Consider the following 22,570-nt stretch of genomic DNA (forward strand, 5'->3'; position numbering starts at 1 on the left):
AGATTTATTTCATTTCACTTCGCTTCACATATGTTACATCTCTGTCAAACTATTCTTCAAACTCTGTATACCCAGAATAACAGCATCACAGAAACTCAGGGTTAGACAGAACACTCCCTCAGAGACCATGCAATCCAGCCTACTCCTGAATGAGAATCCAGTATAACCGTCAGTTTATTCCACTTTTTAGAAAGCTCTAATTATGAGGAAGTTTTTCCTTATCTAAACCTAAAAGTGTCTCTTTTAACTTCCACTCATTGTTCTTACTCTTGCTTTTTGGGGCCAAGCAAGACAAATCTAATCCTTCCTCTTTGACAATCCTTCAAATACTTGAAGACTGCTACCATGTCCCGTTTAAGCCTTCTCTTCTCCAAACTAAACACTCCCAGTTCCTTCCATAGAGACTCATAGGGTATAATCCCCAGGTCGTAGAACATCTTGGTCACCTCCTTGAGAGCAGGAGCCATCTTTACCTTTTTTTGCATCCCCAACGGATAGCACAGTACCTACCACCATGTACATAGGAGCTTAATAAATGTTTGTGGACTGAATGATTGACTCTGGATACTTTCCAGTTTATCAATGTCTTTCCTAAAATACGATGGCTAGAACTGAACACGATACTCCAGACATGGTCCTAGTCCTGGACATTATCTCTTAAGGCAGCCAAATATCACACTAGCTTTTTTCAGGGTACCAAATTACACTGCTGACTCACTCATACTCTTTTGGGTCACTGGAATCCCCAGATCCTTCTTAGAGGACCTGTTCCCTCCCTCTCCCCCCATCTTATACTTGAAGTTGATGTTTGGAACTCAAATCTAAGAATTTTCAACTTTATTCTTATTAAATTGCATGTTGTTAGGCAGTTAAGATTGTGTAATGGAGAGATCAATGTCTTGAGAGTCAGGAAGGCATCAGTTCAATTCCTGGCTTCGACATTTCAACAGGTATGTAACCTTAAGAAAGTCATTTAAACATCTCGGAGCCTCAGTTTCCTCCTTAGTAAAAACAGAGATAACAGCAACTACTTCACTAGGTTGTTTGTCATAATCAAATGAGACTATATATGTAAAGCATTTTGCAAACCTTAAAGCACCACAGAAATATTAGCTATAATTATTTTTATCAAATTCTCTCTCCATTGTATTCCAGTTCCCCTTTGGCATAAGCTAACGCCACCCCAGACCCAGAATGTATTTCCTTAACTCCTCTTAGAATCCTTTGCTTCCTTCATGGTTCATTCAGCTCAAGTGCCAATTCCTATGTAAAGCCCTATGTAAAACCCCACAGCATTAGTGCTGGGCTCAAATTACCTGTGCACATGTAACAGCCTCCCTATGAAACATAAGCTACTGGAGTGCATGAACTGCTTCGTTTTTTGCCTTAGTATCCTCAGTACTAGCAGAGAACCTGGTATAGAGTAGAACTAAATATCTGTTGAATGAAATTAAAGTTCAGGAAAAAGAACAGGTAGATGGACAATCATAAAAATAAGTCTGATATAGTCACGATTCTTTTTTTTTTCAAATGTGAAGGAATATTTTCCTGTGGATATCAGAACCTATGTACAATGCTATGCCAATCATGTTTAGCAAGAGATACTGCATCCATTTGAATCAACTGCTCATCTTCCTTTATCATCATTGCTGTACAGAACTCCAATTACTCCAATTATCATTTTACTAAGCTGACAGGTGAAAGTTTCTCCAAATGAGAACAGGTGTGGTTCATTTAAATTCCACAGAAATTATTTTGGCCAAAGGAAAAAAAGTAGAATTTACTCAATTAATATTAAATATTTGTTATAGGCATATTCTTATTAAAATTCATCAAACTTTAAGCACCTACTACATGCAAGGTGTTGGAGACATAGGGATGGATAGGAATTTCATCAATATCAGAAACTTCCTATAAAGATCCAGTACAGAACTTCTCTGCAATTTAAAGCTTTAGCAGAGTTCTCTAGGAAACAATTCGAGGTTAAGCCAATTTGTTTTCAAAAATCACGAAGTACAAGTCAGAGGTGGAACTTGAACCTAGGTCTTTCTGGCTCCCAAGTCAACTGTCAATCCACTAGCTACAAAGTGTCTAGGGCTGGGGCTACAAAGACAACAACTAGACTATCCTTGCCCCCAAGGTACTCTCACCCTACCAAATAGTTTACCGTTCGACCTCTGGGCAAGTCACTTTGCCATGGAGCCCAAGTTACCAGCATCTGCAAAACAGGAATACCAGTATTATCTTCCTAAAAGTGGCTGGGAGACTCGGACTAGATAATGTATGGAAAGCTCATAAGCCCTTAAGGTTTGCAAACATAAAGCAATGGCTACAGCAGGCAGAGTCAAGCCATCTGAACCCTCCTATTCAGAATTCCACCTCCAGTTTTTCCCAACCAGTAAATAGCTAGCAGCCGTTTCCTACGTAAGTAGCAGGGATGATAACAACATTTATAAGGTCATGCTTGCCCCAGTCTTGAAATTTTCTTAAAGGTAAGATGATTTCCATAAATACAAAGTGGCATTTTCAAATGCAGGTAAAAATTGCTTCTGAAAGCACCACGTGTATGATGAATAAAAGACAAAAGGCATTGCCTTAAACACAACTGGAGTATTTTCAAACTACTTTTTTGTAATTCTGGACCTATAGTTTTATTTATCAACTAGGTCATTTATGCTTTGTGTGATGGAAACATTGCTATCATAAATTAACAATCAAAGCATAGCCTTCGTGCAGAAGGCAGCACCCTAAAGGGCAAGAACTGGAAAACAATCTGAAACAACACTTTGGAAAATTTGCACTTCTCTCCCATCCATTACAAATGAGAAGCTTTGGAACACCATCTTTCCTGAGGCACCCTAATGAAATGATCAGATCACTTCTCCAAAAGGAACTTTAAAAGGCTTATATGTAGATACCACGTACTGCACCCATCTCCCAGGAATCACTAAGGCCTGGTTGCCAAAATTGCTCCAGCTTCCACTGAGTCATTTGGGTGAAAATATCTTCTTCCAGAACCCGTGGCAAGAAAAAGAAATACAGCAATGACTCAAAAAAAAAAAAAAAAAAAAGAAAAAAAAACTCTTTCAAATTTGTAACGCAACCCAAGTTATCCAGTAGGCTGTGGTCCTGTTTCCAATAAGATGACTGCAAACTCAGACTATGAGTCAGGTCCTTTAGGAGTGGACCCAGGTAGGTTTCTGACACACACACTTTATATATGTAAAAGGAAGAGTGAGCACGAGGGTGGAGTGGAGGAAGGAGGGGCCCCATCTATATAACCTTTCCTAGGTCATCACAGATGCGACCAACGTAATTATGGCCGGGGGGGGGGGGGAGGGGTGGTTAAAAAAAAAAGTTGAAAACTTACCAGGCGAGAGCTGGAAATTGGCAGGCAACTGGATCGTAGTTGTGCTGGGAGCTTTCGCGGCCACGATTTGGGGAGTGGGCAGCCTGGGACCGCTGTTGGTCTTGGGAACGGTATTGACAGTGGCCAGTTTGGTCACCAGGGTCCCCAAGGGGGCCGTCTTCACCAGCGGCTGGGACGCTGCGGTCACCAGGCTGAGACTTATGGGGGCCTTCGTGTTCAGGGTCACCGGGGTGCTCCTCAGCGAGGACGGGAGCGTGCTGCCGGCGGCCGGAGGGAGGTGGCTCTGGACACTCCCGTTGGTCAAAAGGGCAGGGGCCATGGTCACCGTCCCGGGGACGCTGAGACAAGCCGGAGAAGAAGCGGCGGCGGCGGCGGCACCTTGTTCAGAGAGGCCGGCGGGCATCCCCCCGACCGAGGCAGCTGCAGCTGCTGCGGCAGCCGCGGGGCTGCTGCTCATGGGGGACAGGAGGGCAGAGGCTTCGCGAACGGTTCCCGGCTCCAGAACTGGGCGAGCTCCACAGCATAGCGAGCCAGAGTCCCCGGGTCCGCTGCAGAGAAGTCAGGGGCCGGCGTGGCGGAGAAGCCCCAGTCCGAGGAGGAGAAGGAGGAGGAGGGCAGCCCGGGGCCGCTCAGCGCCGCGGCGGACACGCCGCCAGGAAGCCCATGCTCCCGCCGCCCTCGCCCCAGCGCTCCCACGTGGGGCTGTTCCCCGCCGGCAGCCGGCCGGCCCGGCGCCTCAGCAAGCTCCCGAGCCCGCCCCGCGGCACCAGCTCATGCTGCGGCACTCCCGCCCCGGCTCTCCCTGGGCCCAAACTTGTGCACCGACCGCGGTGGTCCCGCCGCCCGGCCACAGCCACCCCCGCCGCGGACTGACACACACGCACGCACGCACAAAAAAGGAGAAATATACAAGGGGGCGGAGGTGGAGGGAGGAGAAAAACTAAAATGAAATTTAAAAAAATAAGAAGAAAAAGAAAAAGAAGCAGAAAAATCCCATATTTAGACGTAAGCCCCCTACTTAGCAGCGGAGCGGCAACAGCGAACGACTGCGCCGGCCATGTTTATATAGCCACGCGAAGGATGCGCGCACGCGCTCTGGGCGCCACTCCACCCCCTCCCGGGGTTCCCTGGAAATTGGGCTTTGTGATTGGCCCTGAAGAACAATCAGGATTGTAACGTCACAGGGGACGACTCGAAAGGGCGTTCTCCAATCTAAAATCATGGGGGGGGGCAAAAGGGGGGAGGGGTCGAGTTGCCGGGCACCCACGTGGGAAACGGGAGAGGAGACCTGTATTTTGGAAATGGACTGCATCGGAGAGTGTTGTCTTGTCCTCATCCTGAGTGCATCTCTTCTGGAAGAGAAAGGTAGAGGATATGCCTGTCTCATGTGTTGTTGGAGGAGCTAGGGCTGGGCTTTTCCTAAGCTTGGGGGGGGAATCCAAATCTCATGGGTTTTCTTCCAGGCTGAAAAATCTCTGACCTTTACAATGCAGTTGCAATTGAAAAAAGGAAAAGAAATGTATTAGGATTTTTCTGCAAACACAGAAACTCAATTAGCTATTTGATCAGCCATGCGCTGGATTTAGGTTCAACAATACACCTATGACCTTTTTCACTGCTATTAAACTAAAGCTCTCCTCTATTCCATCCTATAGTTGTAGAGTTGATTTTTTTTTTAACGGAAGTGAAGGACTTGGCATTGATCTTCATTAATTTTCATCATGTTCATTTGGACCCATCCCAATCTATTCAGAAGTTTAGAGGCACCTTGACTCTTGCATTCCAAAATATGTGTTTGTTCTCCCTCTCACTTTGTAATAACAGCATGCATCTATTTAACACTTAAGATTTGCAAAGCACTTTTCCCTAATGTAGTGTATGTAACCCCATTTTGTACTTGAAGAAAACAGGTTCAGAGAGTTGCTAGTGTCAGTCTGACATAGTCAAGTCATTTTTTAAGTGTTTATGCTCCAGGGTTAGTAGCTAGGTGCCAATGGAAATGTCTTTTCTCTGTAAGATCAATCAATCAATAAACATTAATTAAGTATCTGCTAAATGCCAGGCACTGCTTTAAGCCCTAGAGATACAAAGAAAAACAAAAACACTCAGTGGTCCAGAAGCTCACAATTTAATAAGGGAAACAATATGCAAACAACTATGTACAAAAAAGATACATACAACTTAAATTGGAAACAATCTCAGAGGGAAAGGGATTGCAGATTGGCTTCTTATAGAAGGTGGGGTTTTAGCTGAGACTTCAAGGAAGCCAAAAGGCAGAGAGGTGGGGAGAGGATTGCAGGCATGAAGAATAGGCAGTGAAACATACTGAGTAGGAAGCAATGTCCTAGTGAAGAATGCCAAGAAGACCACTGTCACTGTATCCTCCAAGGCAGGGAAGGGAGTAAGACTTAAAAAGATTAGGAGTAGAAGGATCCTTGGCCATGTTCCATCTTCATTTTTCTGAATGATACTATTTGGTGTGGGTCAAATGTGACATTCTTTCCACTACACAGTGCTGCCTCACTTTATATAACCTTTAAGTTTTTGTTGTTGTTTGTCCTATCAGACTTTTCATGACTCCATTAGAGGTCTTCTTGCAAAGATACTGGAGCGCTTTGTCATTTCCTTCTCTACCTCATCTTACAGATGACAAAACTGAGGCAAACAGGGTGAAGTGACTCGTCCAGAGTCACAAGACTTGAGTTCAAATTGGGCCTATACCGTGAATTTTTCACCAAACTTTCTTTAAATTGTTTTTTCCCTCCAGCAATTCTCATCATTTCATTATGTGGAATTGATTATAATCTTTTTTCATCTATCTCTGTGAGATTTTACAAATAAGCATACATTCTAAACTAGATTGTCTGGCTACCATCTCTTTCCTCTCAGCAAATAAGTCATGTGTACATGTAAGTACATGTAAGATTTTTTTTTTAACGGAAGTGAAAGACTTGGCATTGATCTTCATTAATTTTCATCATGTTCATGTTTGAGGTTTTTTTGGCGGAGATACTGGAGTGGTTTGCCATTTCCCTCTCTAGCTCATTTAACACTATCCATTGTACCACTTAGCTGCCCATTGATTGAGATGAGTTCTTATCTAATAAATGTTCATAAAAGTAGCTCAGTTGAATATGATCTGTCTAAGACCCTGGACAAGTAAATCATAACCACCTTCTGTTTCAGTTTCCTCACCTCTAAAGTGAGGTTTACACAGGGTCACTTTACTCAGGTAAATCATTTGCCTTAAGGAGGAGGCCAAAAGTGCCTGAATAGTACCTCAGTCAAAAAAACACTTGACTTATTTGCTGAGAGGAAAGAGATGGTAGCCAAAGACAATCTAGTTTAGAATGTATGCTTATTTGTAAAATCTCACAGAGATAGATGATAGAAGATTATAATCAATTCCACATAATGAAATGATGAGACTCGCTGGAGGGAAAAAACAATTTAAAGAAAGCTTGGTGAAAAATTCAACTAATCAAAGTCATCCTAAGGCCATTTAAGGATAAAATAGAAAGAAAACAACAAATATATTGAAAAAGGAAAAAGATTTGCAAAGATTTCTTTGTAACAAACTTTTTCCAGTCAAGGACAGTAGTACGGCCACATTTGAACTTTAACATGAAAGTACTAGATATGCTTATAAAAGAAGGAGAAATGTCACTGAAGAAAATAAGGATGGGGAAAGCAGATTAGGCCAGGGGTGGGGAACCTGGGGCTCTGAAGCCACGTGTGGCCCTCTAGGTCCTCAAGTACAGCCCTTTGATTGAATACAAACTTTCACAGAATAAATCTCTTTAATAAAGGATTTATTCTGTAAAACTTGGATTCAGTCAAAAGGCTGCACCCAAGGACCTAGAAGGCCACATGTGGCCTTGAGGCCCCAGGTTCCCCACCCCTGGATTAGACAAAAAATATCCATTGGATTTCTGTGCTGGAGGAAAATACAATTTGAAGGCCCTAAAGGATCAATCCTCAAAGTATTTGGAGGGAAGGATGTCAAAGTCAGGAGAAAAAAAATATCTCAGACCTTATTATTACCAAAGTAAGACCAAGAACCAAGAAGACCAACCCATATGCCTATTTTCCTATCTGTATACCTTTTTGTGAGAATAATTTACACACAGATTGAGGGCATGTTTGATGATAGAGTATGTGTAAGTCCTAAGATTGATTGAGATGCTGTTGTTCAGTCACTTTTCAGTCGTGTCTGACTCTTTGGGACAATTTGAGATATTCTTGGCAAAGATGCTGGAATAGTTTGCTATTTCCTTCTCCAGCTCATTTTACAGAAGAGGAGCTGAGGGATACAGGGTTTAAGTGACTTGCCCAGAGTCACACTGCTAATAAGTGTCTGAGGCCAGATTTGAACTCAGGAAGATGAGTGTTTCTGCCTGCAGGGCCAGGCACTCAATCCACTGCCACCTAGCTTCCACTATTATAAGCTATACTGACTGTTAGGTCCAAGAAAAGTCAAGAAGGGAGTAGTTGATTATTTAGCAATCCCACACACTTTACCCTTTCAAGGGAACATCAATCCTAGCATAGTACTATAAATCTAAGACCTGTTCTGATACCTAAGGGGAAATGGGCTCAATGGAGGGAGAGGTGCGACTATCAGCTCCCAATGTTTTCCCTACTAGGGATGCCTTAAACACAAGGAAGTATTATAAATCTAAAGAACTATATGGGTCCCTGAAAGAAGTAGAATTCATTGTTGTTTTTCATCCTTAGTTCTCAAAGAGGACCAATGATATCAGGAGGGTGATGTCTTGACTTGCAAGTGAATTGGATTTAAATGGGTAGAGCTGTGCAAAGTCATCAACCTCACTCTCTCCTCCAGAGTCATAGGAGTCCAGTGGCAAGACACAAGTCAACACAACTGTCAATGGCCCCATTCATTAGAGAGGAAGGATTCATTATAGAGGAAGGAGAATTACCTTAATCCAAGTAGGTATTAATCCTTTGTGTTTCCTGTTTTCTGTTGAGTGAAATAAAATCTGCCCTTTATTTGGTGTATTGTTAGCCTAAGTATTTGTATGGAATTTGAGGGCCCTTTAACCTTTTCGATAGAGATCTAAATATAAGATACATCCTAATCATCTCGAGGAAGACACTGGGTAGGGGTAAAATCATATTTTTTGAAAGAAAACATTGGGTGAGGGCACAAACAAGAAGTGAGAAGCTCCTTAAAACTAAAATTGGTCTATGTAAACCCAGAACTTGGGCTCTGGGCCATGGATTATGCTGCTGTTCAATCATGCCTGACTCTTCAGACCCCACGGACCATAGCATACCAGGCTATTCTGTCTTTCACTATCTCTCACAGCCTGTCCAAGTTTATGTTTGTTGTTTCCATGATACTATCCATCTCACCTTCTGCCATCCTCTTTTCCTTTTGCCTTCAATCTTTCCCAACATCGGGGTCTTTTCCAATGAGTCCTATCTTCTCATTATGTGGCCAAAGTATTTAAGCTTCGCTTTCAATATTTGACCTTCCAGTGAATAGTCTAAATTAATTTCTGTAAGTATTGATTGATTTGATCTCCTTGCTGTCCAAGGGACTCTCGAAAGTCTTCCATGGATTATATTTAATTCTAAACATAGGACTTCACATTTATCAAGTTTCATCTTGTTGGACTTAGCCCATCCTTTCTAAATCTGAACTCAGTTATCTAATGAGATGGATATCACTCCATGTTTGTCATGTACAAATCTGACAATCATGCCACCTACCAGCCAAGTCATTAGTACACATTTTAAAACACATTAAGAGGCATCACATTGAGGTTTCTCCATCTTCTCACTTCTCTTGGCTTCTATTAGCTATACCCTTTCTATCCTTCCAGCCCAAGCACCATTCTTTTTGATGGAGAAAACGGAAGTGAAGTAGTTTGTCTTCTCTTCACTGACATCATTCCAAACACACCAGGAAATGGTCATGTCATTATTCTTATGGAATCAGAGCTCCAGTATTTGTCTAGGAAGAATGAAGATGTACCGTTCTAATATGACTATAGAGTGCTGAAGGCCATTCCTATGCAGGACCATTAGTCAGTCAGTCAGTCAATAAGCATTTATTAAGCACCTATTATGTGCCAGGTACTATGCTAAGTGCTAGGGATGCAAAGAAAAGCGAAAGGCAGTCCTTGGTAGTCAACCTGCTGTCTCAGTTGAAAAGGGCAATGATAGTCACCCATTTGGACCCCTGAATAACATGTACTCTTCTCACGAAAGGATGATTGGAAGACAGACTTCTAGAAATGTTATGAACTGTATAAGTACGTAGTTTTAACTTTAGGTTTGTGTAATGACTCAAATTTTTCAGAAGTCCATACCCGAATTCAAATCCAGCCTCTAATACTCACTAGCTGTGTGATTCTGAACAAGTTGCTCAACTCCTGTCTGCCTCAGTTTCCTTATCTATAAAATGAGGATAATAATAGCATTTATCTCCTAGGGTTGTCATGAGGGTCAAATGAGATAGGAATTGCAAAGTGCTTAGCACAATTCCTGACACATAGTAAACTCTATATAAATGTTGTTGCTGTTGTTGTTATTAAAGACCTGCTGGACTGGGGAGGTAGGGGTAGTGACTTTAATGGCTAATTGTCATCTACTATAAGGACCCCACACAGCATAAATAATTTATTTAACCATCCTCAAGGATCTATGCCACTAATAGCTACTTGCCAAATTGGAGCACTACCAATTCAAAGAGTAGATTTGGGAGATGCGTAGTAATCTAAAGGGGAGTATATTACACTGCTATAGTTCCTACCTAAGAAGCCTCTGACAAGACCCCTGCTGCTACTACCACCACTCCTGAAAGAAAGTAAGATAAATGGAACAGAGAAACAATATCCCCAGGGGAATGAAAAGTGAATGAGAATTCAATAGGCCACACCACAGGAGGTGTTTAATTCTAAGATCCAGAGGCAAAGGCCTTCGAGAGTGGCAACATAAAAATTGCACCACAGTACTCTAAGGGAACTACTTTGACTTATCTCTACCTTTTACCAGGCTGGAGCTGGAGATTATAGGCCATGCTATCCCAGTGCCTGTCCATCTCAATACTGCAATAATGGGGAGGTAAAAGGGAGATAAAAGATCTTAAATGAACAGAGACCTACATCCTCCACAGCTCCTTATCGAAAACATTTTTTTTTAAAGTGGAAAAAAGAAAAAGAGATAATAAACCCCTAGAAATAGGAACCAGAGAGAAAGGAAGGAAGGAAGAAAAGAAGGAAAGAAAGGGAAGAAGAAACAGAAACAAAAATTTATCCAACAAGTAAGGAGTAAACCAAAGAAAAAATCTGACACAAACCATTCTGTAATGTTAATGATTCAAGGAATAAAACTTCTTCAGAAATGTAAGTTGAGGGGCAGCTAGGTAGCACGGTGGATAGAGCTTCAGCCTTGGAGTCAGGAGGACCTGAGTTCAAATCCCACCTTAGACAATTGACACTTACTATGTGACCCTGGGCAAGTCACTTGACCTCGATTGCCTAAGGGGGGGAGGGGAAGAAATGTAAAGTTGAAATATCTCTAAAAGTAACATAAATATAATAAAATAAAGTGACTAATAGTCTTTTTAAGATGATAATTTATTTAAAAAGAAAACCATAAGAAGAGACAAATAAATAGTGAAAATGGAAAACAGTGTAACACCTCAACCCATACAACCCAAGCAGTTCCTGTCACATTGCTTGCTGTAAGCTGTACTAAGCTGTAGAAGGGGCTATAATTCCTGATTGGCCAAAAGACCACTAGCATGTGTGTGGCATGAGTAAGGGAGACGTGGCTTCAGATTGTTGGAGGACACTTGAGGGAATGAGCTAGGGAGAGGCAAGACTAGAGATCTTCCTGGAGTCACAGACACGTAGGGAAGCTGGCTCTCAGCACTGTGTCCCTTGATTCACAGTGCCTGCAAGCCTAGAGACTGATAAGAGCAGGGTTCCTTTGGTGAGATCATTCTAGCTCTCCTTGGTTCAATCAGTGAAAGGACTTCAAAACATTTTTGATGAGAAGACTAAAATTTTAGAGAAAAACTCTGAAATATAGACACAGTTGTCAAAAGAAACTTAAAGAGTAAAGCATGAGGGAGGGACTAAACGAGGATAAACGGCTTGCATTCTAAAATGGAAAGGTGATACATGTGCTCCTTTAGACCTTTATCAACATCAGGAGTCATAGAGGCAGTCTAATAAGCCTGAGGTAGTTTTGTAATGTTTTGCTGATCTTAAAAACAGAAAGGGAAGGGAAAAGGAATACACTAGGGCAGGGGAAGGAGGAGAAAGAATAGGGGGAAATTATCTCACATAATTGGGTTGCACAAGTAGAAACACAAAGAAGAAGGAAGGGGCAGAAGAAGCAGACATGTTGCTTGAACCTCATTCTCATTTGAACTGATCAAAGTAAGAATACACACACACACACACACACACACACACAAAGTTGGGTATAGAAATATATTTTACCCAACAGGGAAATAGGCAGGAAAGGAGAAAGGATAGGAGTGAATAAAAGTAGATTAAGGGAGGAATTAGTCCTAAGCAAAATAAACTCTAACTAGGAGGTGGAGGGTAGATATCCTTAAGCAAAATCAAGCAAAAATAAATAATAAAACCGTAATAATGTTTCATTAGAAATTTAAAAAAAAAAACTAACGGGAAAAGGAGAGCAATTATGATCTTAAACAAGAACACAGTAGCCTAATGTTTGATAAAAGCAAATATCTGCTACTGGGGTAAGAAATCAATATTCAACAAAAACTATTGAGGAAACTGGAAAGCAGTCTACCAGAAACTAGATATAAACCATCTCACATTGTCTACCAAGATAAGCTCCAAATGAGTCTATGACATAAAAGGTAACATCATAAATTAATTACATTGTAAAGAAAGATATTACCTGTAAGATCTATGGTTAGGGGTAGAGTTGATGACAAAACAAGACCTAGAGGATCACAGGAAATAATTTGGACATTTTGATTACATAAAATTAAAATGTGTTTGCTCAAAGAAAGTCAATGCAGCTAAAATTAGAAGAACAAAAAAATCTTTGCAGCAAGTGTCACCGTGCTCTGGGCTTGCTATGTCCTGACCAGGCTGAAATAGTTTCTTTTGGTTGGCTGTCTGCATCTTTAAAACTGGTCACTCTTCTTCTGCCAACTTCCTGTCCTAGCAGCTGCATGGATGCTATGGTGAGAGAAGGGACTTGTCCTTCTCCTGCTCTCCCTCTTTAATCCTAGCTCTAGAATGGGCCTAGGTGTGTTTGTTTTTGCTTTTGTTATTTGTCCATGGTTTCAGGTACTAGAGCTAATCTCCATGGAACTAGGATTTAGAGCCTTGGAAACCTTGGAGCCAGGATTTCAGACAGGACAGTTCTTCTCAGGGCTTCCATGCTGGGGTGGTATAGTTAGCCACCCCAGCAAGGAAACCCTGAGAAGCCAGAGTGCCCTGAACTTGAGCCCTAGGAGGGTGTAGACTTGGAACTAGGACTGCGCTCTAGGGGCACTGAGCTAAACTATGAACCTAATCCCTTTCTCCTTCTCAGAGACTGAGGTGAGAAGGGGAATTATGCCTCCCATGTGGTAGGGATTTATGATTAGATCTTTTAAAGTAAATATTCCTCCTTCGTAAGAGCTCCATTGTGTTATATAAGGTTATCTGATAAAGGTTTCATTTCTAAAATATATAGGAAACTGATTCAAATTTGTAAAAATAAGAGCCATTGCTCAATTGCTAAATGGTCAAAGGATATGAACACATACTTTTCCAGAGAAGAAATCTATACAATCAAAAGCCATATAAAAAAGATGGTCAGGGGCAGCTAGGTGGCGCAGAGGATAGAGCACTGACCCTGAAGTCAGAGGACCTGAGTTCAAATCCGGCCTCAGACCAAACACTTGACACTTGCTAGCTGTGTGACCCTGGGCAAGTCACTTAACCCCAATTGCCTAAAAAACAAAACAAAACAAAAAAAAGATACAAAAAAAAAGATGGTCTAAATCAATAATAATTTGACAAATGTAAATTTAAATAACTCTGAAGTTTCATCTCACACCCATCAGAAAGGAAATTATAAATGCTGGAGTGGCTCTGAGAAAATAGGTACATTAATGCATCATTGATGGAATTGGGAACTGGTTCAGCAAATCTGGAAAGTAATTTAGAAATATGACCCCAAAAGTCATTAAAATTGTGCATACTTTTTGACCCACTGATACCAAAATTAGGGCTATATCCCAAAGAAACTTTTTAATGGGAAAAAAGGACCCTTATGTAATAAAATAAATATTTTATTTTATTAATTAATTAGTAAAATAAATATTCTATATATGCTTATGGGGGGAGGGAAAATAAGAAGAGAAAAAGAATTGTTTCATTCCCCTTGAGCACTATAAGGGAAAGTATCTTTTATTCTGAACCCTTATGGTATCCCTAGACTACAGAGAGTTGAGGTATCATATATAAATATTATTCTAGCCCAATACCTTTCTTGGAGATAGAAAAGTGAGAGAAGAACCAGTCATGGCAGTCCTAGATCCTGCCTTCTTTCTACTGCCCACAAAGGAGGAAATCCCAGTTTTCTTTATAGATATGATGAACTAAATCTCAAATCAGATATCCATCCCTGCCACAATTGAGCCATCCACATTTATAATATATGGAAGTCCCACACATCTACTCTACAACCACGTAAAAGAACTAAAAAAATTCAGTAGAAATAAAAATAGCACAGTAAATGGAACTGAACAAAGATCAATAGGTAATGAAAATAAAATTAAAGGAAAAGTTCAGGGAATAACATCTTAAGAATCAACTAGTGAATATGTAGAATAAAGTACAGTCGTAAACAGACTTGGAAGACAAAACAAGTAGTTATAATCTTATATTAATGATTTTCTAGAAGGTATCAGAAAAAGAAAAATAGACACCCTATTTTAGGAACTAATGACACAAAACTTCCTAGAACAGAAAAAAGATATAACACTTTGCAAGTCCAGAGAATTCTTGGAATCCCAACGTAAGATGGGTGGATCAGGGATTTTTCCTTTCTGATGAGCTTACATAGCAGTAACTCTGTCTTTGGAACTTTGTATCCCTTGAAGGGTCTGCCTGTGTCTCCCAAGTACTGAGCTATCTTTCCACTCAACATGTCCAAACGTGAACTCCTTATTTTTTTTCCTCAACCCTGTCCCTCTCCTACTACAGAGGGCATGATTATCCTCTCAGTCCCGCAGGCTCTCAGCCTGAGTCAACTCCTCACTATTTCTCACCTTCCATATGTAATCTGTTGCCAAAGCCTGCTGATTTCATCTTTACAATATCTCTCCAATATGCCCCCTTGTGTTCTCTGACACTGTCCTCACTGTCCCCACTCTAGTACAGGTCCTCACATCTGCTGGTGGGTCTACCTGCTTTAAGTCTCTCACCACTCCAATCTATCTTCCTTTCAGCCACTAAAATGATTTTCCTAAAACAAACAAACAAACAAAAAAAACAGGTCAGACTATGTCATCCTTCCCTAACTCGATACACTCCAGTGGTTTTTCCAGGATCTCCAGGATCAATACATTGACATTTAAAGCCCTTCATAACTTAGCCTCCTCCTACCTTTCCATTATTCTTACACCTTACTTCCCAACCTGTAATCTTTGATTCAGTGTCACTGGCCTGGCACATAGGAGGCAGTTAACAAATATTGATTGATTTATCCTAAAGATTTGGCACCAAGGTAAGAGAACAAAGACAACTATGCGCAAACATGATTTATACAAGATAAACTGGAGACAGTCTTAAAAGGAAGGCACTGGCATTAAGGAATCATCTAGACCAGGGATGGGGAACCTGTGGCCTCAAGGCACATGTGGACTTCTAGGTCCTGGGTTGCGGCTGTTTGACAGAGTCCAATTTTTACAGAATTATTAAGGGGATTTGTTCTGCAAAGTTTGGATTCAGTCAAAGGGCTGCCCTTGAGGACCTCAAGGGTCACATATTGCCTTGAGGCCACAGGTTTCCCATGACCAACCTCTTCATTTTACAAATGAGGAAACTGAGGTCCAAGGAAGTGAAGTAACTTGCCTAAGGTCACACATATAGTAAGTGGCAAAGTCAGGATGTCGCTTTCTGTCTAGCATGAGGGACTTGGCTTCATTTGGTAGGTCTACAAGAAGCAGCCCTTTTCATTAATTGTCCTGACTTGCTAGCATTGGACCACCTATCTCAAAGAGGTACAGGGTGATGCTTCTGAGGACGAAGTCACAAATGCAATGCCTATATAGACCAGCTAGATTTGCTCAGAGAGATCACCATTCCTCTGGAAAAAATAGTCCGCAGAAAGACAACTATATTGCCATGGACTTGTCTCAAAGACAGCAGGCCACCTCCAGTGTCCTCAATCCAAATACACATCATTTCTGAGCAAATCTCAATCAAAAGACGCTACACACAGAACAAGGCTGTCCCTCTGCAAAAATGAATCCTAGACTTGGGAGGAAGTGGGATTCCGCTATGATTAACCCTCTAGGTACTTAGGGTTCTTTATAAAACTGGATAACATCAGAGTGAAATGTATAGGGAAAAACAAATGGGAAAGAATAACACAGGGCCTGACATAGAGTTGGTACTAAATAAATACTTGTTGATTGAATATCAAAGAGCATTAAGAAAAAAAAAAACTGAAATCAAAGTAGATTTGTGCTTCCAGACTTTAAATCATATGATAAATCTCTTGTCATAAAAACTCACTAGTATTTAGAAATGAATCATTTTTTTAAAAGATAAGTGGAATATAATATAGCACATATTCAATAAAACAAATACACATTACTTTGTGATAAACTTAGAGAAAAAAATGAGTAAAGGATCTGGTAAGTATTGTTGGGAAAACTGGCTGGAAATATAACAGAAAATAAATCTGGACCCATATCTCATGCCATATGCCACAATAAATTCCAGCTGGATCACAAACTTAAAAATAAAAAAGAACTATTCAAAGAGGAGGAAAAGACGGAATGATGTATTTATCTCAATTGTGCAGAGGAAAAAAAAATATACTTATTAACTAGTGGAAGCCATTGGGGATAAGGTAGATATAACCTATATCATAAAAATTTTTTAAAAATTTCTATACAACAAAAATGTATATAACAAATATAAAAACAAAAATTCACCCTTCCTCAGTCTGAGTTTCCTCATCTGGAAAATGAGAACGATACTACATACCTCCTAGGTTTCTCATGAGAATAAAATGAAATAATGTTCTAAAAGCTCTTTGCCAACATCAAAGCCTTATACAAAAGCTAGTTGTAATTATTGTTAATAATAACAACAACAAAATTTAAGGGCAAACAGAGTAAAAACTTGACACGATGTATAGGTAACTGATAAAATATTTAAGAGCATATCTCTAATGAATAAAATAATCAAAGGATGAACAGTCAACAAGAGAAATCAAAATGCCAACAAATCATTTGGAAATGGTGACTCTAATAATGAAAAATGTAATTCATACCCATCAAATTTCCAGAAATAACTAGAAACAAAAACAGTAAATGCTAATTTTTGAAGAAAAAGGTATACTGGAACATTCATCCCTAAGTTTCACTGCCTATTTCAATTTTTGGGATCTTTAGGCACCAAAAAGAAACATCTGCACTAGTCTTTGCTGAAGGAGAACTGTCAGAAGGTTGTGCCCCGAGTGGGACTTCTTAAAGGGATACAAGCACCAAGTCCATTTCAGTGTCTACATCACACTGAGACGAGTTATGGAGAAATAATCAGCGCCAGGCAAGAAACTTGGGGCTCCCCACCCAAATCAATCAATCAACAGCATTGATGAAGCCCCTGTGAGGTGCCATGTCCTGGGCTAAGCACTGAGGATACAAAGGCAGAAGTCAAACAGTCCCTGGTCTTACAGAGTTTACCTCTAATAGAAGAGATGTCATGTACACATAATAGAAATATACAAAGCCCGGGGCAGCTAGGTGGCACAGTGGATAGAGCACCGGCCCTGGATTCAGAAGGACCTGAGTTCAAATCTGGCCTCAGACACATAACACGTACTAGCTGTGTGACCCTGGGCAAGTCACTTAACCCCCACTGCCCAACCAAAAAAAAAAAAACAAACGAAATATACAAAGCAGACACAGGGTCACCTTGGAAGGGTAGGTAGACACTAGGAACTGGAAGGACCAGGCTTCTAACAAAGTTGAGTTACCTGGGGAGAGGGCGTGGTGGTAAACAGGAGTTGGAACTGATAAGAAAAAAAGGTAGTTAAGGTCCATAGTGGTGAGCTGATTTCCACTACCTTTGATTGTTAACCCCAAGAATGCTTAACAGCTTTTGTCTACTAAAAGAGCAATGAGTTTATCTGCTCTTGCTACAAGCTTAGGGCCAAGGGGCAGAGGAGAGGGTGGGAGAATTGAAAATTCAGACTTTACTAGAAGTAGGCTCTGCCACTTTGGATTTTAATGCTATTACGTTTTAATTTTGATTTCAGCTTAGTAAAGTATTTAACACTGATACCCAGTGAATTCTTTGCCTGGTTTTCTCAATTATAAAATGGAGATTATGACAGCATCTTTGTTGTTGAGTCATGATTCTTGATGATCCCATTTGGGGTCTTCTTGGCAGAGACACCAGAGTGATTTTACAGATGAGTAAACTGAGGCAAGTAGGGTTAAGTGACTTGCCCAAGGTCATACAGCTAGTAAGTGTCTGAGGCTGGATTTGAACTCAGATTTTCCTGTCTCCAGGCCCAGCTCTCTATCCAGTGTGCCACCTAGCTGCCCTATAATTTACCTCAGGGACGTATGAATCAAATGAGATATTTGTAAAGCACCTAGCACAGTGCCTGGTGCTTAGTATGCACTATATAATAATAGCTAATAGCTAACATTTTACTAACATTATCTCATTTGGGCCTCACAATAACCCTGGGAGGTAGGTGCTATTATTATCCTCATATTACAGATGAGGAAACTGAGGCAAGCAGAGGTTGAATGACTTACCCAGGGTCACACAGCTGATTGTTTTAACTGGATTTGAACTCAGATTTTCCTGACTCCACACCTGTCATTTTATCCACTGTGCCACCTAGCTGCTTCTAAATATAATACATAACATATTATATAATATGTAATATAATTTGTTGTTGTTGTTGTTCAGTTGTTTCAGTCATCTCCAACTTTTTGTGACCTCATTTGGCAGAGATACAGGAGTGGTTTGCCATTTCCTTCTCCAGATCATTTTACAACTGAGGAAACAGCTAGTAAGCTAGTTAAGTGTCTCAGGTGGGACTTGAATTTGGGTCTTCCTTACTCTAGGCCTGGAGCTCTATCTACTGTGCAACCTAATTGTCCATGCGATATAATACATTTTATATAAATATAGAGTATATTAATATAATATATATGCTTATTCTCCTTCCCTTCTTTGGGGCTGTACTGGGAAGGGGAGAAATATTAAGAACCCTAAGTAGGTAAGAACAAAATGAACCAAAGAGAGTTAGGATTTTGGGGTGGAATTAATTTGTACCCTTAGATTGGAACATGGAAACCAGGACACTAGAAAAAGACTGGAGACTGAGTTGTTTCTGCCTATGAAGTGAGCTGGTATGCACCATTTGGTGGCTTATACAGCTTTAGAACCTTGCAGTAGCTACTCTAGGACATATTCCAAGTACAGAAACGCTGCACGCATGTGGACCAATTGTGTCACATGGGACAAGCTCTTCCCCTACTTGCTTGTATACTATTTTTGTCACTTGATTTTTTTGTTTTGTTTTGTTTTGTTTTTTGGTTAGGCAGTGGGGTTAAGTGACTTGCCCAGGGTCACACAGCTAGTAAGTGTTATGTGTCTGAGGCTAGATTTGAACTCAGGTTCTCCTGAATGCAGGGCCGGTCCTCTATCCACTTGGCCACCTAGCTGCCCCCCACTTTTGTCACTTGATCACATCCCCTTCCCTCTCCTCCTCTTCAGATTGCTTCCTCAGTCATACCCCATCTCTCTCCAATCTTGAACTTCTCCCTAATTATGGTTTTCTTCCCTACTGCCTTCAAATACTCCCAAGTCTTCCCTATCCTTGAAAACCAAAACCAAAACTAAAAAACATCTACACTAGACTTTACCATTCCCTCAAGCTACTGGTATTATTTCTCTTCTCTTTTTATTAGCCAAACCTTCTAAAAAAGTTAACATTTGCTGCCTCCACCTCCTCTCCTTTCCTTATTATTATCCAATTATTATCCAATCAGCATTATTCCTCAGCCCTCTGCAATCTGGCTTTCAGCAGCATCATTTAACTGAAATTGCTCTCTTCAAAGTTACCAATGATCTCTTAATTGCCAAATCTGATGGTCTTTTGGAAGTCTTTATCCTTCCCATACTTTGATACATTTGACACTATTGATCACCATCTCCTCCTAGACACTCTCTCCTTTTTGGGTTTTCCTCTCTCCTCTTTTTGTCCCCCTACCTGTTCGATTGCCCCTTTTCAGTCTCCTTTTTGGCTCATTTTACATGTATCATTTCTCTAACTGTAGGTTTTCCCCAAGGTTCTGCCTTAGGCCCTGTTCACTTCTCCCACTACACTTTCTATCTTGATAATTTTATCTGCTCCCATGGGTTTAAATATGATCTCTTGACATACTACACAGACACACAGACACACACACACCCAGACACACACACACATATATAACATATATATATAAATTATCATTGAATTAATATTCAATTCATATGTATATACATGTGATATGTATAAATCCTAAATATATAAAATATATTATATATATAAATTCTATATATAAATATAAAATATATATACATTCACATATATATTGTTGTTGTGGTTTGTTATTGTTCATTCTTTGTTCTCTAAGAGGACCAATGACATCAGCAGGGTGATGATGTCCTGACTGGCAAGTGACTTGGAATGCGAGGCAGAGCTGTGCAAAGTCATCAGCCTCACTCTCTCCTCCAGAGTCACCAGAGTCAAGTAGTAAGACACGTCAACATGGCTGCCCATAGCCCCTGATGCAGTGGGAGACCATGGCCTTTTTAAACTAAGGTCTTTCTCAGTTCCCAGTTTGTCTAAGGCAATGCCCATTTGGTAATTAAAGGCTATGGATGGCCTCCTTTGCCTTCACAAAAGTATCAATCTGGGAGGGGAATATCTCTGAGTTTCTGGACAGAACAGGAACAGTTGCTATTTACACTCACTTTGAGCCATCAAAACCCAAACAATGAACAAGTGAGGCTTGAGCTGGGATCTTCTATTGGCCAATCAATGAGAGCCCCAGGGATTTCACATATATATGTATGAATTGTAATTATACACCTGTATATGTGTGTAGTACATACATATATGTGTATGACGGGGGTTATACCCAGTCTCTCCCTTGAACTTCACTGCTGCCTATTTGATATTTCAAACTGGATGTTCCAGGGACGCCTAAAACTCAATGTGTCTAAAAATTACATCAATATTTTTTTCTCCCAAATCCTCCCCTCTTCCAAATTTCCCTATTCAGTAGAAGGTGACACCATCAAACTTCAGCTTTATCCTTGACTCTTCACTCTTTGTCACCCCCCTTATCTAATCAGGTGCCAAATATCACCCTTTCTATCTGAACATCTCTCCTATCTAACCCCTTCTCTCTGCTCCTGTGGCTACTACCTTAGCTCAGGCTCAAATCACCTCACCCCTAGACTATTTTATTAGCCTCCTTGTTGGGCTCACTGCCTCATCTCTCACTGCTCCAATCAATTCCTCCTGTCAGGATTTATTAGGAAACACCCTGTTTTCCAGAGCTAAGGCCCAGCAAGAAGCTGAGCCCTGAGCTTGGCATAACAACAATGCTTTGCACTCGCCCTATGAATGATCTCACTCTCTGGCAAAATCACATAATTATTGTATTGCTTTAACCAGCACCAGATGTTCTCTGCGCTCTGACAAGCACCGGACAAGTAACCATGTTCTAGTCACAAAGCCCCTTTGTGAATCAAACTTGTCTCATCGTGGCAGTTATCCGTCATTGTCAGAGCTACAGCTCACTGTGTAGCCATTGGAATAAGTATTGAGATCTCCCCACCCGTATGTCTCAGGGGTGGGGTCCTGGCACATGTGTCTAGATCCCCTCCTTTCTTGCAAGCCGTTTCTCTCACTTTGAAATTAAACTTCTGTTTGATTCCCGTCTCTCCTGCCTGTAGCCTACTCTGTGCTCCGGCCATCCACAGGTTTGGTCCGGTTGCCAGTACAAACTAATGGCCAAGTAATTTTCCTTAAGCACAGATGTGACCAGGTGACCCTATTCAACCAATACCAGTGGTTCCCTGTTGCCTCCAGGATCAAAAAGAAAGTCCTCTATTTAGCTTTTAAAGTCCCTCACAACCTGGCCCCAATCTAGCTCCACTGGATGTCATTTCCCCTTCTGGTACTAGAAGACCCAAACTTTTACACACACACACACACACACACACACACACACACACACACACACACCCTCACACCCTTTCACTCACAAAAAATGTTGTTGCCTGTTTTAGGTCTCCTGAACTTTTGATTCTTTGAAGACCCAGGTTCTAAAAGATCTTCTATATTCTTTTGTTTAACCTCTTATTTCTTATCAAAAATCTTTATTATAATTAACATTTAAAAAGTTTCATGGGTATCTTTTACATTACACATTTCTGAATATGCCCTTCCTACTCCCCAATCTGGGCACCTAAGTGGCACAGTGGCTAGAGTGTTGGGCCTGGAGTTGGGAAGACCAGAGTTCAAATATAACTTCAGACACTTACTAGCTGTGTGAACCTGGGCAAGTCACTTAACCCTGATTGCCTCAGTTTCCTCATCTGTAAAATGAGCTTAAGGAAATGGCAAACCACTTCAGCATCTTTGCCTAAATGACCCCAAAAGTGGTCACAAAGAACTGGACACAGTTGAAATGACTGAATAACAACCACCTCCCCAATCTGCTAAGCCTTTCCTCATAACTCAATTGTCAGACTGGCAAAGATGGAATAACTGGAGGGGTAGAGGGAAGAAAGGTATATTAATTCCTTGCAGGAGACGTTAACTTGTCACACCAATCCGGAAAACAATGTGGATTGACTTGTGAGAGAAAAGTTAGTTAAGTTGTTCATAACTTATCATTGTTCCCACTACTGGTTTTATATCCTA

The 22,570-nt window shown here is 40.8% G+C and overlaps 1 protein-coding gene across 2 annotated transcripts in view; it reads right to left on the reverse strand.

Moving 5' to 3' along the window:
* LOC114031849 (transcription initiation factor TFIID subunit 4B-like) overlaps positions 1-3,788 on the reverse strand; it is a 184,533-nt gene extending 180,745 nt beyond the window's left edge. Inside the window, exon 1 of one of the 2 annotated variants that reach the window (XM_027847015.1) lies at positions 3,371-3,788. In XM_027847015.1, coding sequence (XP_027702816.1) covers positions 3,371-3,773 — 403 coding nt within the window. In that variant the 5' untranslated portion in view covers positions 3,774-3,788. The remainder of the gene's footprint in view (positions 1-3,370) is intronic. The other variant, XM_027847013.1, reaches the window with a different exon arrangement.
* Between the last annotated feature and the right edge of the window lie 18,782 nt (positions 3,789-22,570).

The sequence above is a fragment of the Vombatus ursinus genome, unplaced genomic scaffold (assembly GCF_900497805.2).
Source record: "Vombatus ursinus unplaced genomic scaffold, bare-nosed wombat genome assembly UNPS02015255.1, whole genome shotgun sequence".
Classification (NCBI taxonomy): domain Eukaryota; kingdom Metazoa; phylum Chordata; class Mammalia; order Diprotodontia; family Vombatidae; genus Vombatus; species Vombatus ursinus.